At 52.6% G+C, this 13,909-nt stretch overlaps 2 protein-coding genes across 3 annotated transcripts; one reads left to right on the top strand and one right to left on the bottom strand.

Annotated features, from left to right (window-relative positions):
- Window positions 1-1,439: 1,439 nt before the first annotated feature.
- TMEM176A (transmembrane protein 176A) lies at window positions 1,440-5,761 on the bottom strand. Of its 2 annotated transcripts, XM_025862115.2 has the most exons (7): window positions 5,679-5,761; window positions 4,851-5,056; window positions 4,269-4,375; window positions 3,141-3,196; window positions 2,775-2,997; window positions 2,121-2,231; window positions 1,440-1,759 (listed from the first exon to the last, which is right to left on the bottom strand). In XM_025862115.2, the coding sequence occupies exons 2-6, from the start codon at window positions 5,050-5,052 to the stop codon at window positions 2,139-2,141; spliced, it is 681 nt and encodes a 226-aa protein (XP_025717900.2). In that variant the 5' UTR covers window positions 5,053-5,056; window positions 5,679-5,761; the 3' UTR covers window positions 1,440-1,759; window positions 2,121-2,138. The 2 variants fall into 2 exon arrangements, 1 of the variants encoding a protein (XP_025717900.2); XR_012376682.1 differs by lacking the exons at window positions 1,440-1,759; window positions 2,775-2,997; window positions 3,141-3,196; window positions 5,679-5,761 and adding an exon at window positions 3,862-4,117 and having other exon boundaries at window positions 2,120-2,231; window positions 4,269-4,380; window positions 4,855-4,964.
- A 470-nt stretch (window positions 5,762-6,231) lies between these two features.
- Window positions 6,232-13,673, top strand: TMEM176B (transmembrane protein 176B). Its single transcript, XM_025862114.2, is given in 7 exon segments — window positions 6,232-6,353; window positions 9,258-9,466; window positions 11,189-11,299; window positions 11,651-11,707; window positions 11,900-12,130; window positions 13,042-13,161; window positions 13,509-13,673. Coding segments are annotated over 6 exon segments (816 nt in total). The 5' UTR covers window positions 6,232-6,353; window positions 9,258-9,262; the 3' UTR covers window positions 13,602-13,673.
- The last annotated feature ends 236 nt before the right edge of the window (window positions 13,674-13,909 follow it).

Raw genomic sequence — 13,909 nt, 5'->3', positions numbered from 1 at the left:
ATTTTAGTCTGATGTGTTTGAAGCTTCTTTTAATGTATTTTATTTGAGAGCCTCCAGTAAAAACCCTGGGCTCTGAGTCTTCAGTGGGCTTCCTTGAGCAGAAACACTGCATATGTGTTTGTAGGAGAGCCGACCATACTGCTTCGTCCTTGGCCCCCCATCTTGTTCATGTTTGCTAGATAGAAATGCCAGCCAAGGTTGGGATAGGGAGCCCCCCATCTGTTAGAGATAACATAGTCTTTCCCTTTCCTGATGCACAGGAGCGCCACAAGGTCTAAATGAAGGGTCGCTGTCAATTAGGAGCATGCAAGTTGTCTGATGTGCATGCGAATCCTTTGATCTCAGACAGTGCCCTTCTTCGTGTGTGGTTGCTCTACAAAATCTGAGGACTGGGGCGCCTGGGTGGCTCAGTTGGCTAAGCGACTGCCTTCAGCTCAGGTCATGATCCTGGAGTCCCGGGATCGAGTCCCACGTCGGGCTCCCTGCTCGGCGGGGAGTCTGCTTCTCCCTCTGACCCTCCCCTCTCTCATGCTCTCTCTCTCTCTCATTCTCTCTCTCAAATAAATAAAAAAAAATGTTTAAAAAAAAAATCTGAGGACTGAGGTCTGGACTTTGCAGAGATTAGCTCTGTAGCTGCCGTGGACCACCCCCCCCACCCCACCACCGCCGTCAGTATGTGAGCCTGAATCAAACTGTGTATAAACTTTATGGAGTGGCCTCTTCGTTTTCTGGTCTCAAAGTCCACCTTTGAACAGTGTTACTGTGCGACCTCAGTGGTGGGAGGACATAGGACACCTGAACCCGGATTCCTCCAGAGTCCGCCTGATGCGCCTTTGTCCCTTGTTGATGGTGCTGTGGCTAAAATGTAGCCATGAGTACAACCCTGTGCGGAGTCCTACGGATCCTTCAGTGGGGCACTGTGTGCTTTCAAGACTCAGCACTCTGAATTCATGATACTACTTCCACTGGGGCCTATTCAAGATGGCCATGAACTTAAACATACACGATTTGTGGCGTGTCTCACAGTCGTGGGTACCTTTTCATGGGACAAATTCAGGGTTTCTACGTCATCATCTTTCTTTCACAAAATGATTTCCAAAGTGACTGCATTTTGGTGTTATGTTATCTATTTCTTACAATTTCCAAACAACCAAAAAAAAAAAAATCCAATTCTCAGTTTGCCCAGCCTTTAGTCTCTTAAATCTGAATTTTAGGGAGAGGGGCTCAGAGTCCGCACCCCCTTCACCCTTGGTGCGCAGGCATTTGGACCTCCAGTCCCAGAACCAGCCTCTAAGAGAGTTTACTTTCAAGGCCGGCAACTCCAGACCCAGATGGGAGGTTGGGAGATGGAGGAGCATTGTAGGGTTGTGTTGGCTCATCCTCCTCTGCCTTGCCCAAGAGACGTTCCCTGGAATAACTAAGCAAGAAGCTGGGAGAAACAACAGGACAGTTTATTGTCATCCCGGCACACGAGGGGCCGTGAAGCAGGGCGGGAGGGTGCAAGGTGAGCCAGAAATGGGCAAGAGTGGTATGATGATTGGTGGAGGGGGCCGTGGCAGTGGCTGTGGCCATGGCACGGGCGGGGGAGGGGGAAGGAAGGATAACTAGAGCTAGTGCAGAGTCCCTTTTCCCCAGCCTGGTCCTTCTCCCAGGAGCCAGAGACAAGGGACGCCCACTCCAGAAAGAGTCCAGGCATGAGTACTCAGGAAAAGCAGAGCTAGATTTCACTCAGTTCCAGCAGTTTCTTCTGGTCTGTTTCCTAAGGGAGGCAGAGGGGCAGGACAGTGTGGGGAGAGGAGGTGCAAATTCTTTCCTCCAGCACAGCTTCGTCCTGGAGCCAACCGGATCCAGCATAGCCTCACAGTACCTGATGCCAAAAGCCCCAGCGTCCCACCATGGATACAGACTTTCCTGGCTTCCTGGGGTCTTTGTCCTGGGGGCCACTTGGTCAGGGCCAGGGGCTCTCTGGGCCGGGCCCCCACTGGGGTAGAAAGATAGGCATGGTGCCCCTTGGGACTCACTCTAAGGGTCCTTTTCCCTCCCCAAGCCATGCCTTCTCCATCTCTGCTCCTCTGGACACCCCTGCCGCCCAAACACAGACACATACTTCAGGGACTCACCTTCTTACATCGGGACCTTCACCAGCAGTACAGACACAGGGGAACCAGAGATGCCAGAAGCAGCAGAACCCAGACACCCAACAGCATGACCTGAAAGCTTATGAACAGGGCCTGGGGACAGAGGACCAAAGCTGTTGGCACCAGAGTGACTATGCCATCTGCTCTGTCTCTCCCTCATTTTCAACACAGGGCCTCTCTCTCCCCCTTCATCCTCACATCTGTAGCTTTTGGAGGGGTTGAGGAAGGAGCCCTGCACGAGGGAGGGGGTGTTGACAAGTGTAGCATGCGGAGAGCAGCCAGAAACCCCTCTCATCAGGCCTCAGGGTCCTCATCTGAACAGTGACAGGCTCGGGCTACTATTCGGTGCCCCGGCGGCCTGAAGGCTGGAAAGGATCCAGGGAGGATGTGCATTTAATCCCTCTGCAGCACTTTGCACCCTTGCAATGTTGGTTCATTTATGAGTATTTCAATGTTTGTGTTTTCCATGAGTCTGGAACACTGCCAAGCACAGGGACTGTTTCTAGTCTGTTCAATGCCACAGCTGTGGTGAGAGTAGTCTAGCTGGGTGTGGAACAGGTGACGCGAGCTACCATCTTGGCCCTCCCTGCCCAGCGCCTGCTGCACCCCTTCCTCTGCACCCCCCCCCACCGCCACCTTCAGCATGCTCAGGTGGGAGAGGCACAGGTGCATCCTTCTGGCTTCGTCCGGACTTGGGGTGCTAGGGGGCGCGGTGGCCTGAGACCAGGCCATCGAGGAGACATGACAGATATAGTCTCTAAAATAAAAGTGGTGCTCATAGAAATTACGAGCCCCAGTGACGATGGTGGCAATGGCCGTGGAGAAAGCTGCCAGGGCGAGCAGGGTCCTCAGCAAGGCCTGGTGAGACTGAAACCTTGGAGACTCAGTCTCTCCGGGAGCCCAGCCGGGGAGACATGGGTGGGCTCCGGGCAGGAGGCTTGGTTGGGGCGGTCTCCAGCTTCTGGGCCTGGCGTCCCACCCCAGCCCTTCCCCAAACTCAGCCAGTAGATGCCACCCCGTTTCTTGTAAATGAAGGCGACAGCTCCAGCCAGCACAGCCTGGGGACAGATGGAAGCCGGACTGGGGCTAGCCCAGGAGATGCAAGCCCTCTGGCTGCCTGCTTCTGTTTCCCTTTGCAACCCCCACGGACAGAGCCAACGACTGGCCGGTCCTTCCTTGGAACACTCCATGTGGACCCGAGGTTTTGAGCTAAGCTTTGTTGTCTGTAGTTAGTTAGGCCTGGGTCAAACTCCTGAGGTGGCAGGACCCTCTGTTTTAGTAACATCGAAGAGCCCTCCTTCCCTTCTCCAAAACCCTCCTTTTAAAGCAAGGGTGCTTTATGGAGGTTCCAGATGGGGGCGTGGAAGCCCTAGTTTGTTGGGGAAGCTCTCAGTGCAGGATGGGTCTGTGGGTGGCCTCTGGTCCAGGCGCCTGTCCCGGCAGTGCCCTGTGACCCCGTCACCTGGGCTGACAGAACAGGAAGTCTGGTGGATTCGAATGGACAGATGGATTCGAATCCTGTTTGGTGATGCTATAACTAATGAGTGTTTTGCCATTGGGTGGACGAGGATGATTACTTTTGGCTCTTCTCTCAGTCAGTATTCTGTGAGTGTGGGTGTGCCGAAGGGCCCCTTGGTGCTACCACGACCTGCCCCCAAGCCCCTATTGCAGATGGCACACACCCATCTGTGGACATTCACCCCTCTCCTTTGGTGGCACTCACCAGATTCCCACTGCGTGGAGGACCCGCAGAAGGCTATGGGAAATGACGAGGAGTTGACCTTATCTTGTAGACTATACCCTCTCTGGTATGTTCTGCTCCCCATCTCAGTGCAAGAGTCTGGAAATGAGCTGGGTCCTAGGTCTTTGGTTGATGCTTGCTGCTGAACCTGGGGGGAGGAGGCCAGGCTGGCGGGAAACCACGAAAACTGGCCATGTGACTTTGGTCAGACCACCACTTCCCTCGGCTATTTTCTCATCTGTAGAAACAGGGAATCAGCCTCGATAACTTCGGGGCTTTTCGACTGCTGACATTTTACAGTATCCTGGTGATGGTGATGGTCTATCACCTCTGACAGGAGGCGAATCTGTCCCTTCTTGGCCCATCGACCCTCCTCCTGCCCGACTCACCACAGCCCCTGTCCAGATGGCAGCTCCTGAGCCACACAAGGTGCAGTCATAGAAGATTTGGAGGAAGCCCCCCAGAACTCCACTCAACACCCCCAGCATGATCTGCACCCACCTGGAGGAAGAAGAAGAACCTAAGAAGCTGGCTCCCAGATCCCCGGGCCCAGGAGCAACACTCTGCCCCCATGTCTCAGGCAGCTTTAAGGACCTGCCACTCCAGGTATAAACAACAGGAACCACGTGAAGGAGAAGGAGGGGAGGGGGGAAGGAGGAGGGCAAGCCAGCCCACGCTGGGTCTGGCAGAGGGGAGAGGGCAGCTCAGGGCTCCACTGGCTGGGACTGTAAATGGCCATGGCTCCCCTGCACCCTTTTAGCCCAAAGCCCACCCTCCTTCAGCTTTTATTGAGAAAGCCAGTAAGTTAGTAAAAAAAAGTCAGAAATAGATCACAGGCAATCTGGATTTCTAATAAGGAGATAAAACTGGCTGAGCCTCCAGTTCCAAGAGCTTGGCCATGAGCGTGCACAGCGAAAGGAGGGTCTTCTTTTCCTGACACAGGGAGCCCGGGAGCCCCTCTGGGCCCCTACTCACCCAGGAGGCCACCAGCAGCCGGCTTCTGCCCCAGGTCTGGGAGGTGGCGCCAGGGGCAGGGGACCGAAGCAGGAAGCACCCACGTATCAGGAGCGTGGCCAGAGCTGACTCCTGGTGGATGTGCACGTGGATGTGGGTGGGCTGTGAGGTCCCAGGGTCCGCCTCACCACCGTCTGCTGTCCCCATGCCTGCGGACATCTGTCTGGGAGAGAGGAAGGGAGGGTGAGCGAGGAAAAGTTGGAGGATGTGTTCAAAGATCCCATTGGCCGTTGGGACTGGTGGAGGTCTCTGGTCACAGAGCAACGTCCTTGGCCCTTTCTCCAGGGTGTCATGTCAGGACAGCCTGACTGCTGGTACAGTGGCGACCGCTGAGCCCACTGGAACCTCCCCCTTCACCCCAGATCTGCTGTCCCCTCCTCCTCCCACGGCGTCAGGGTCTGGACCAAGCAGTGCCCCGCAGGCCTCACCTCCCCATCCTCTTCTGCCAGCCTGCCATCACAACCCCCACCCTGAGCCCTCAGGCTACGGGGCAGTAGTCACTCTGCTCCACCTGGCCTGTTGAAGCTCCCCCCACCAACAATGAAGGAACCAGTTGCAGGTGAAGGTAGAGGTCAAGGCCAGCCGGACTTGGCATCAAACAGGGGCACCTGGTCTCTGCTCCTGCCACCTTCCTGGAGTCCATGGTCCACTGGTGGCTGGTTCCTCCCTCCCTCCATCCCCAGCAAGCTCTGGGCCAGGCTTTGGACGCCTGTGAGGGGGTAAGTGGGGAGTCCAGTGGGGAAGTGTCCTGGGAAAGGGCTGCCTGGTGGTGGGCCCCGCCTCACCTGCTCTCCTTAGGGCCCCCGGGGCTGAGTGTGCCACAGGGATGGCCAGCTGGGCTGGGCTGAGCTGGAGCTGGAGCTGGGAACCAGGCAGACAGAGGAGGAAGTTGGTGGAGCACCAGAAGGGCAGGGTGGAGGAGGGGCTTGCTGAATTTTAGCAGCAACCTCTCTGGAAGATAGCCAGGCAGAGGGGCCCCTGTGTGGGGGGTTTCCAGCTGCCAGCCCATCCCTGGGCTCTGGCCTGGAGTGTGGGCATGAGGTGGGTGGCCTGGGAGCCCATAAAGCTGATAAGCCCTGGGAAACCCCTGGAAGCTGTCCAGTCCCCCATGACCACTTTTGCAGGTGCTTTCTCAACACAGGTCTGCAGGTGCTGTGAGTGTGGGCCCTGTCTGTGTTGTGAGAGTCCGTATGAGTGTGTGTATGTGTGTGTGTGTGTGTGTGTGCACTCATATGCGTGCACTCTGTCTTTCTCACCAGCCTGGTTATCTACTCAAGATGGAATCCCCCTAGAGGGGCCCCTTTGCCCTAGCTGTTTTCTGGGACGTTGCAAAGCTGAAGGTCAGACCCTCTTCCCTCCACCTCTTCCTTCTGCTCTTCTCTTTCCCATCTACTGGTCCTCAGCTAGCTGCCTGTGGATCCTCCCAGCCCTGCTCTGCTGAGGCTCCCAGAGGACAGCAGGTGAGCAGGGTCCCTACAGACCAGGTGTCCCCTTCCCAGGAGACTCTCACCATAGGACCTTCCTCTCTTGAGGAGTCTTCAAGGCTGGCCCCCAAAGCCCCCATCCTATCTCACGGGATGCTGCTCCCAGTTCCCATAGGACTTGCTAGGGTGCGGAGGGATGCCCTAGACAGGGTGTGACCTGGGGAGGGGCAGGAGAATGTGTCTGGCTCCAGCAACCTCACCAGGCCTCAGCCCTCCTTTATTCCTGGTGGGGGGGCTAAAGCTCAGGCGGTCTGGTGGTGAGAGGTCCTTCAGAGTGAAGCTGGAAGGTAGAGGGCCCAGGATGTAGCATGGGTCCTGGTCTTCTCTCCCCAGCTCCAGGAACACTGAAAGGAGCGAGACAGAGAGAGTGACCAGGGCGGCAGGGATGAGCCTCACACCCTGGAGTCTGGGGGGCGTGGGAAGAGAGTCCTCATGGGACCAGCCTGGTCCAGAAGAAGAGCAGGGGGCTCAGCTGAGCTAGGGTTGGAGTGTGGTGGGGGAAGTGGTGGTACCCAGGGGCTCAGTGGGAGCTGGAGCCAAAGGCACATTCAGGGCTGCCCCATGATGCTGGCTCCTGGGACCCAAGGGAGAGATCTGGCTGGAATCCGGGCCAGACTTCCTTGTATGTGTCTGTGAACAAGTCTGAACCTACTTGTGCATCTATAGAATTGTCCAACACCTGTCCTTTATACCACTAAGGAGACCAGGTAGGCACAAGAATGACACTGCTCTGTAAAGGACATAGAATACAAGGGAAGACTTTAGGGTTGCCATCTTGCTGATGTTAGAATCGTTATTAATACCGTTGTGATTTCCATCAGTGATGCCAAAGTGGGATGCCTATTAGAATTACTTTTGGAGCTTTGCAAGTTGATTCCAAAGTGCATATGGAGACGTAACCTAGCAAAAAAGGCCATGAAAGAAAAAATAACACGAGGAGGGTCACAAAATAACTCAATTAAATATTAAACTCCATACCCATCATTAAAATAGTGGCAATGGTACCTGACTCATCAGACTCACCAATGAACAGAATATAAAGACTAGAATAGATTCGAATTCCTAGGAGAATTTCATTTTTGCTCGGGAGAACATTTTAAATCAGTAGGAGAAAGGTAATATATTCCTCAAACAGAACATACCCTTCAGAAATTAACCACCTGGGGAAAGAAACCCCACAACAACTTGGATCTGTATCTTCCAACTTACAAGATAAATCCCAGATGGATCAACATTTAAATGCGAAAACTGAAAGCATAACACTACTTAGAAGAAAACAGGGAAGAATTATTTTATAATCTTGATGTGGTAAAGTCCTTTTTAAGTATGGTATATAATCCAGAAATCAAATAAAGATGGAAATTGGTTAATCAAAAAATAAATCATAAATTGCAAAGAAATATTTGGAAATCATGTCACAGATGATAAGTTTTCGAATACCCAAGATCGTATACAAAACAGTAAAACAAGAAGGACCTGGGTATGGACAGAGAGCTCACAAAAGAAGGAGAAAAGGGGTCTTAAACATATGAAAAGATGACCAATATCACTCATACTAAGAGAACTATGGACTGAAACTATACTGGAATAGTCACAGAAAGCAGATCACTGGTTGCCTTGGGCCAGGGTCGAGGGGTTTATTGGGGAGAGAACATTAAGGAATTTTTGCAACATAGAAATGTTCTCTACCCTGATTGTAGCTGGGGTTGTACAAATGTACGAATTTGTCAAACCTCGCTGAGATATCCACCATAAAGGAGGCATTTTGCTGCATAAAACTGATTAAAATCTATAAAGGGATGTAATTTAACTGATATATATTTGAAAAAGATTAAAAAGTTTGCTGACACCTCCTGCTGGCCATTGAGAGGGGCAGTGGACATTCCTTGACCTTGCTTCTGTTTGTGAATGGCATGGGGTAGCCCCACACAGGGCAATATTTATTGAAATGACACACGCATATTCCCATTGACCTGCCAATTCCCCATTGTTTGCAAGAGGAAATTGATGTCTATCAATAGGAGCTGACTGAGGGGTGCGTGGGTGGCTCAGCTGGTTAAACATCTGCCTTCGGCTCAGGTCATGGTCCCAGGGTCCTGGGACGGAGCCCCGCATTTGGCTCCCTGCTCCTTGGGGAGGCTGTTTCTCCCTCTCTCTCTGTCACTCCCCCTGCTTATGCTTTCTCACTCTCTCTTCTCTCTCTCTTAAATAAATAAATAAAACCTTAAAAGAAATAGGAGCCTGCTGAAAACAATCATGATGCATTCAGACAAAGGAACACTGTGCAGTCAGACAAATGAGTGAGAAAGCATTTTATGGACTGATGTATGATTATCTTCAAAACACAGTTCGGTGAACAAATCATTGTGCAGTTAGTTTATGTAGTATCCTGCCATTTGTGGGAAAAGGGGGAGGAGAATATATTTTATATGCTTTTCTATGCAAAAATGTCATTGTGGGATATATAAAAAATGATAACATTAGGCAACTAGGTGGCTGGGAAAGAAAGGTGGGAGGGAGGGTTTTATAGGTATATCCTTTTATATCTTTTGAATTTTTTAACCATATGGAAGTATAATGTATAAATATATATATTAAGTCCCTGAACTAATTCAGGTTCCTTTCCTTGCCCAACCCAAGACCCAAACAAACTGCGTCAGACCATTCTGGGGAGAGGCCCAAGAATATATGTGGTGAAGAACTCTAGAGGTGATTGGATTTGCATCCCAGGTTAAGGCCACTGTGACACAGCTACCTGCTCTGGGAAGATCCTTTGGATCTTGACAAGGGACTGTTTTCTCTCCCTTCACTCATGCAACATATTCCTTTTTATCTTCGCTGGTTCCCAGACCTCAGTTTTCTACGTCTTCTTCCCAGCAGGCAGGATGACCCAAAACATGGTGACTGTGAATGGAATCGATGTGGTCTCTACACTGTCCCAGCCCAGCCACATCAATATCCACATCCACCAGGAATCAGCTTTGGCACAATTGTTAAAAGCTGGGGCTTCTCTGAAGGAGCTCTTTTCTCGCCGTTGGGACACCGGCCCTTCTGAGGCCAGGGTGAGCTATGGGCAGCTGGTATTAGGGGTAAGAGGAGCAGGTGGTGCAGAGGATGGTAACTCTCCTTCAATGGGATGAAAAAAAAAAGTGGGTTGACTCTTTATGAGAAGTTATTATTTGTATCCCATCTTTTTTGGGAAAAGAAAGTTTTGGCAGGTTCCCCTACACATTTAGGTGGAAAAGAATGATAGGCCTCTTCCTTGGGACAGTGGGGGTTGTCCCAGCGGAGGTGGGGGACAGGTGGCTGTTAGCTGAGTTTCACGGAACCCATGTGGACTGAGGGCCTGCAGATGCGAGGCACTATTACAGGCATTTTGGAGAAAACTACAGAGAGAGTCCCTAGTCTATAACCTAAAAGGGCTCAACATCCATCGGAAGGGAACACACCACTACATGCATGCCTAGAATGAAAGGTAGAGCAGGTGACATCCTTGGGGATCAGCCTGCGGCAGTTGGCATCTGAGCCAGACCTCACATGGAGGAAGAGTGTATGTAGACAGATAGAGGTGAAAGATGGAAGGAAAGGAATTCCAGGTCAAGATAATGTCAGGAGCAAGGGTGAAGAAGCCAGAAAGCTTCAGGCAAGTTCTGTCAGAGTAAAGAGAATGGGACTCAAGGCAGATCAGACTGGAAATGCAGCCCAAGGCTCTACTGCTGAGAGTCTTGACTGACAAGGTAAGAAATTGTCCTGAATCAGCTTCAGTAGTGGGAGGGCTACGGGTGGTTTCCCAGCAGGAACCTGGGCTTTTTAATGAACCTGCCTCCCAGCCAGGAGGTGTCCAGGGAAGAAGGGTGGAGGGTCTGTGCCTGCCTGGGCCCAGCCAGAGATGCCAAGGCAAGAGAGGAGTCTCCGTCATCTATGGATGACGTCTCCGTGACTTGGGAGTGAGTGGGCTTGGTGTACGACGGAGGAGAGGAATCCAAGAACATGCTGAGGTTTGGTGTGACCAGGAGCCCGAGGCCCTGGAAGGCAAGCGAGGCAGACACTGGAGGTGCAGGTGGGGTGTGGAACTCGGATGTGGCAGATCTGAGGCGCTGGCAGGCTGAGAAGCTGGTGACGGCCAAGAGGCAATGATAGCTGGGTTCTCCAGGAAGCAGACATGAGTCAGCGTTAAATGTGCAAAAGGTTTGTTGGAGTGTCACACCTATGAATGAGAAAGGAGGGACCAAGACTGGGCAAGGGGAGCCTCCAGATTATGATGCAGGCCTGACAAAGTCTCTGCCAGCCCCGTGGGGAGCTTGGGAGCAAGAATGGCCACTTTATCAGAGAGCCACGTTGGGTGGAAATGGCCGCCGTATCCACCGCCTTGCTTCACCAGTGGCTGGGTGGCCATCCCCAAAGAGTGTGCCTGTGGCTTGAGAGGCGAAGGGACCCTGAAGCTGCTGACCACCGAAGGCTGTGAGCTAACACACTCCTTTCTTGAAAGGGGTCCTTTCAGCTTATCGTGGGCAAGATGGTGGGACTCCTAAGGGGGAATGAGGAGAAAAAAGTGGGAGTCATCCAGTGGGATGACAAAGAGTGGCGCTGAGGAAAAAGCCATGACAAAGGCCTGACACGTCAGGGGGACGGAGGAGAGCCCCAGCATGCTGCTTCATGGATGTGAAAGGGACGGAACCTTCCAGAAGCAGAGCTGCAGAGAGGTCAAGACGGGAAAAGTAGAGGAAAGCCAGCCAGGTACGAGTTGGGTGGCCTCTCCTGGGACGTGTGGGCTGGTGGGAAGGGAGGTGGCTTTTCACCCTGTCTTGCAGGTGATCCAGATATTGCTGGGGGCTGTGAGCTGTGCTCTCGGAGGGTTGCTCTGCTTCGGGCCCTGGACAGAGCTGCGTGCCTCAGGCTGCACCTTCTGGGCAGGGTCTGTGGTGAGTCAGGAAGGGGCTGTAAGCTCGGTGGCAGGCAAGTGGGTTATGGGCAAGGAGAAAGTTCCTTTGGATCTGGGTCAGGGATTTGGGGAAGAAACCAAAGACCGGGATCCAAATGCCCTTCACCAGGAGGAAGTCGCCTTGAGGGGCAAGCCAATCCCTGTCACTCTGTACTTTCCTCCTTCAGGCCAGACTGGGAAGGCAGGGCAGCTCTGATGGAGTCCTATCCATCTGCTCCATGTCTTTGCCAGTCCCTTGGATCCTGCTTCGAATCGGCTGTCCTGGGAATGGGTGGGGGAGACACTTCAGGAGAGTAAACTGGAAGCCTTTTCCGGTGTTTTCTCTCTGCAGGCTCTTGTAGCAGGAGCTGGGGCCATCGTCCATGAGAAGCACCAGGGCAAACTCCCAGTGAGTCTTGGGTGTTCTCTGCCCCCTCCCATGTCTGTTTTCCTGCTCTATTTTTTGGTCTTCTTCTCTTTGGTTCTTAATGTCCTGGGATCTTTCCTGGAGGGGTGGGGAGGGTTTCCCGGGGCAGGAAGTGAGGAAGAAGAGACAGGTTTGGGGCCAGCAGGGTCTGCGCCCTGCATTTTTCCCTTCTAGGGCTGTGCATCAGGTCTGCTCACGCTGGCTAGCGTCTCCACGGCCGTGGTTGCTGTTGTCCTCTGTGTGAACAGCTTAAGCTCGCCAAGTGATGGCTTCCTTTATATCAACTCTGTGTGTGAGTCCCCAGAAACTGCCACCCCGACCACTGGGTACAAAGAGACATGGCAAAGGAGTCGCATGTCACGGTAGAATGAGGATAGGTGCAGAACCTACATGCAAATGCTGATGGTGAGAACAGAGTCCAGTCTTCCAGGAACCTAGCACAACTATCTGTTTGCAAGGAGCTGGGGCACTGGCAGGCCTAGAGATGTAGGTTCTTGGAGTGTGGACCTCATCCTAGGTCTTTGGTTCAGGAGGTTTTAACTTAAGCTGGAGACATTTCTCAGACCCTCATGGCATAAGAATTCCTGAATCAACGGGGATGAGGAGCAAAGGGCAGACATTTAAGAGAGAATATCACAGAACGCCCTTCTATCTTTTCTGGTGTGCAGCTGTCCTAGTTACCTATTGTGTAAACACAACACCCAACACGGTTTGGCTTAAGACTCTCATTTATCATTACTTCTCACATTCTGTGGGCTGGCTGGGCTCAGATAGGCAATCTTCACTTGGGTTTTCTCATGCAATTGTTGTCAGATGTCAGTGGGGGGTGAAGTCTTCTGAGAGCTCGAGTGGGTTGGAGCTCCAAGATGGCGCTCACATGGCTGGGAGCTCAGCTGAGGCTATCAACCAGAGAGCCTACAGTGGCTTCTCCATGTGGTTTGGGCTTATCATGGCATGGCAACTAGGTTCCAACAGGAAGTATCTCACTGTGAATATTTCAGGAGGTGGGAAATGGAAGCTACCAGCACAGTGTCACCTCCACTGTATTTTGTTGTCCAAAACAGTTATGGGCTGTTCCAGATTCTAGGAGTAGAGAAATAGACTCAGCTCTTCACCAGGTGTGGTAAGGTCACATTGCAGATAAGCAAATGGGGTGGAAGCTATGGGTGCCCCATGGTTGGAAAATGTAATCTGCTTCAGTGGCAAGTAGTCAGTTGGACAGAGTCTGATACCTGGCCAGGTTGATAAGGTGGTAGTAAGAGCGGACTCAGAGGAGCAGACTCCTGACTGTGTCTTTTTGCTTCGTTTATCTCCAGAATTTATTCCTAGGCATCCATACTCTGCTCCTGGCTGGCTGTGTCCTGCAGGTCATCATATCCTTGGCTTCCCTGGGCATGGGTCTTCGAAGCTTGTGTGGCCAGAGCTCCTGGCCCCTGGTGAGCTGTGAGGGAGGCACAAGGGGAAAGAATGGGGTCTGTTTGGTGAAGCTCTGGGAACAGGGAGGAACATCAGGGCCAGGAGCATCCCTCAGCTTCTTTCCAGCACTCAGCTCAGTCCTTTGCTGTTTGGGGAGCGTGCGCCAGCACCGTGTTTGGGTTAGCTGCTGCCCTCTGCCTCTTCAGACCCTCCTTTGTGCCTTCCTGTCCCAGATCTCTGGGTAGCTCCCCCTCCTCTGTACCTTTTCCTTCCCCTCCTTCTTCCATTTACCCGATTTCAAGTTCTAGGACGCTAACTAGGCCCCATCTTTTCCCCAGCAATGATTGATTTCCCCTGTTTTTTTCAGGATGAGGAAGGGTCCGAGAAAAAGCTACTGGGGGGGAATTCAGTGCCTCCCTCCCCCTCCAAGGGGAAGACTGTGGCTGCCGTCATCCTGTGAGCCCTGCAGACCCTGCCTAGGCCTCCACATGCCCCTGGCCAGAGGAGCCCGGGGCCTCTGGAGAGGCCGGCATCCCGTCCCCCGGGCCCCTCACTCACTGCCCTGCCCCCCACCTCACCTCTCCTCTTCCCACCTGTCCTACGCCAGTGGCCTCAATTCAAGGAACAGGGGCTGTCACTTTTCTCGAATGCCGATTAAACAGAAACAACAGGAAAATAATTCTGCCCAGAAAAGATGGGCTCTTCCTTTCTTCCGCACATGGTATGCTGTGAAAACATCTTTCTCTGTGCTGACATGTATGGGTTTAA

This window comes from Callorhinus ursinus, unplaced genomic scaffold, assembly GCF_003265705.2.
Source record: "Callorhinus ursinus isolate GAN/ISIS: 27379988/994484 unplaced genomic scaffold, GSC_fseal_2.0 scaffold80, whole genome shotgun sequence".
NCBI lineage: Eukaryota > Metazoa > Chordata > Mammalia > Carnivora > Otariidae > Callorhinus > Callorhinus ursinus.
The sequence above is the reverse complement of the archived record's forward strand: the minus strand, read 5'-3'. Positions and strand labels throughout refer to the sequence as shown.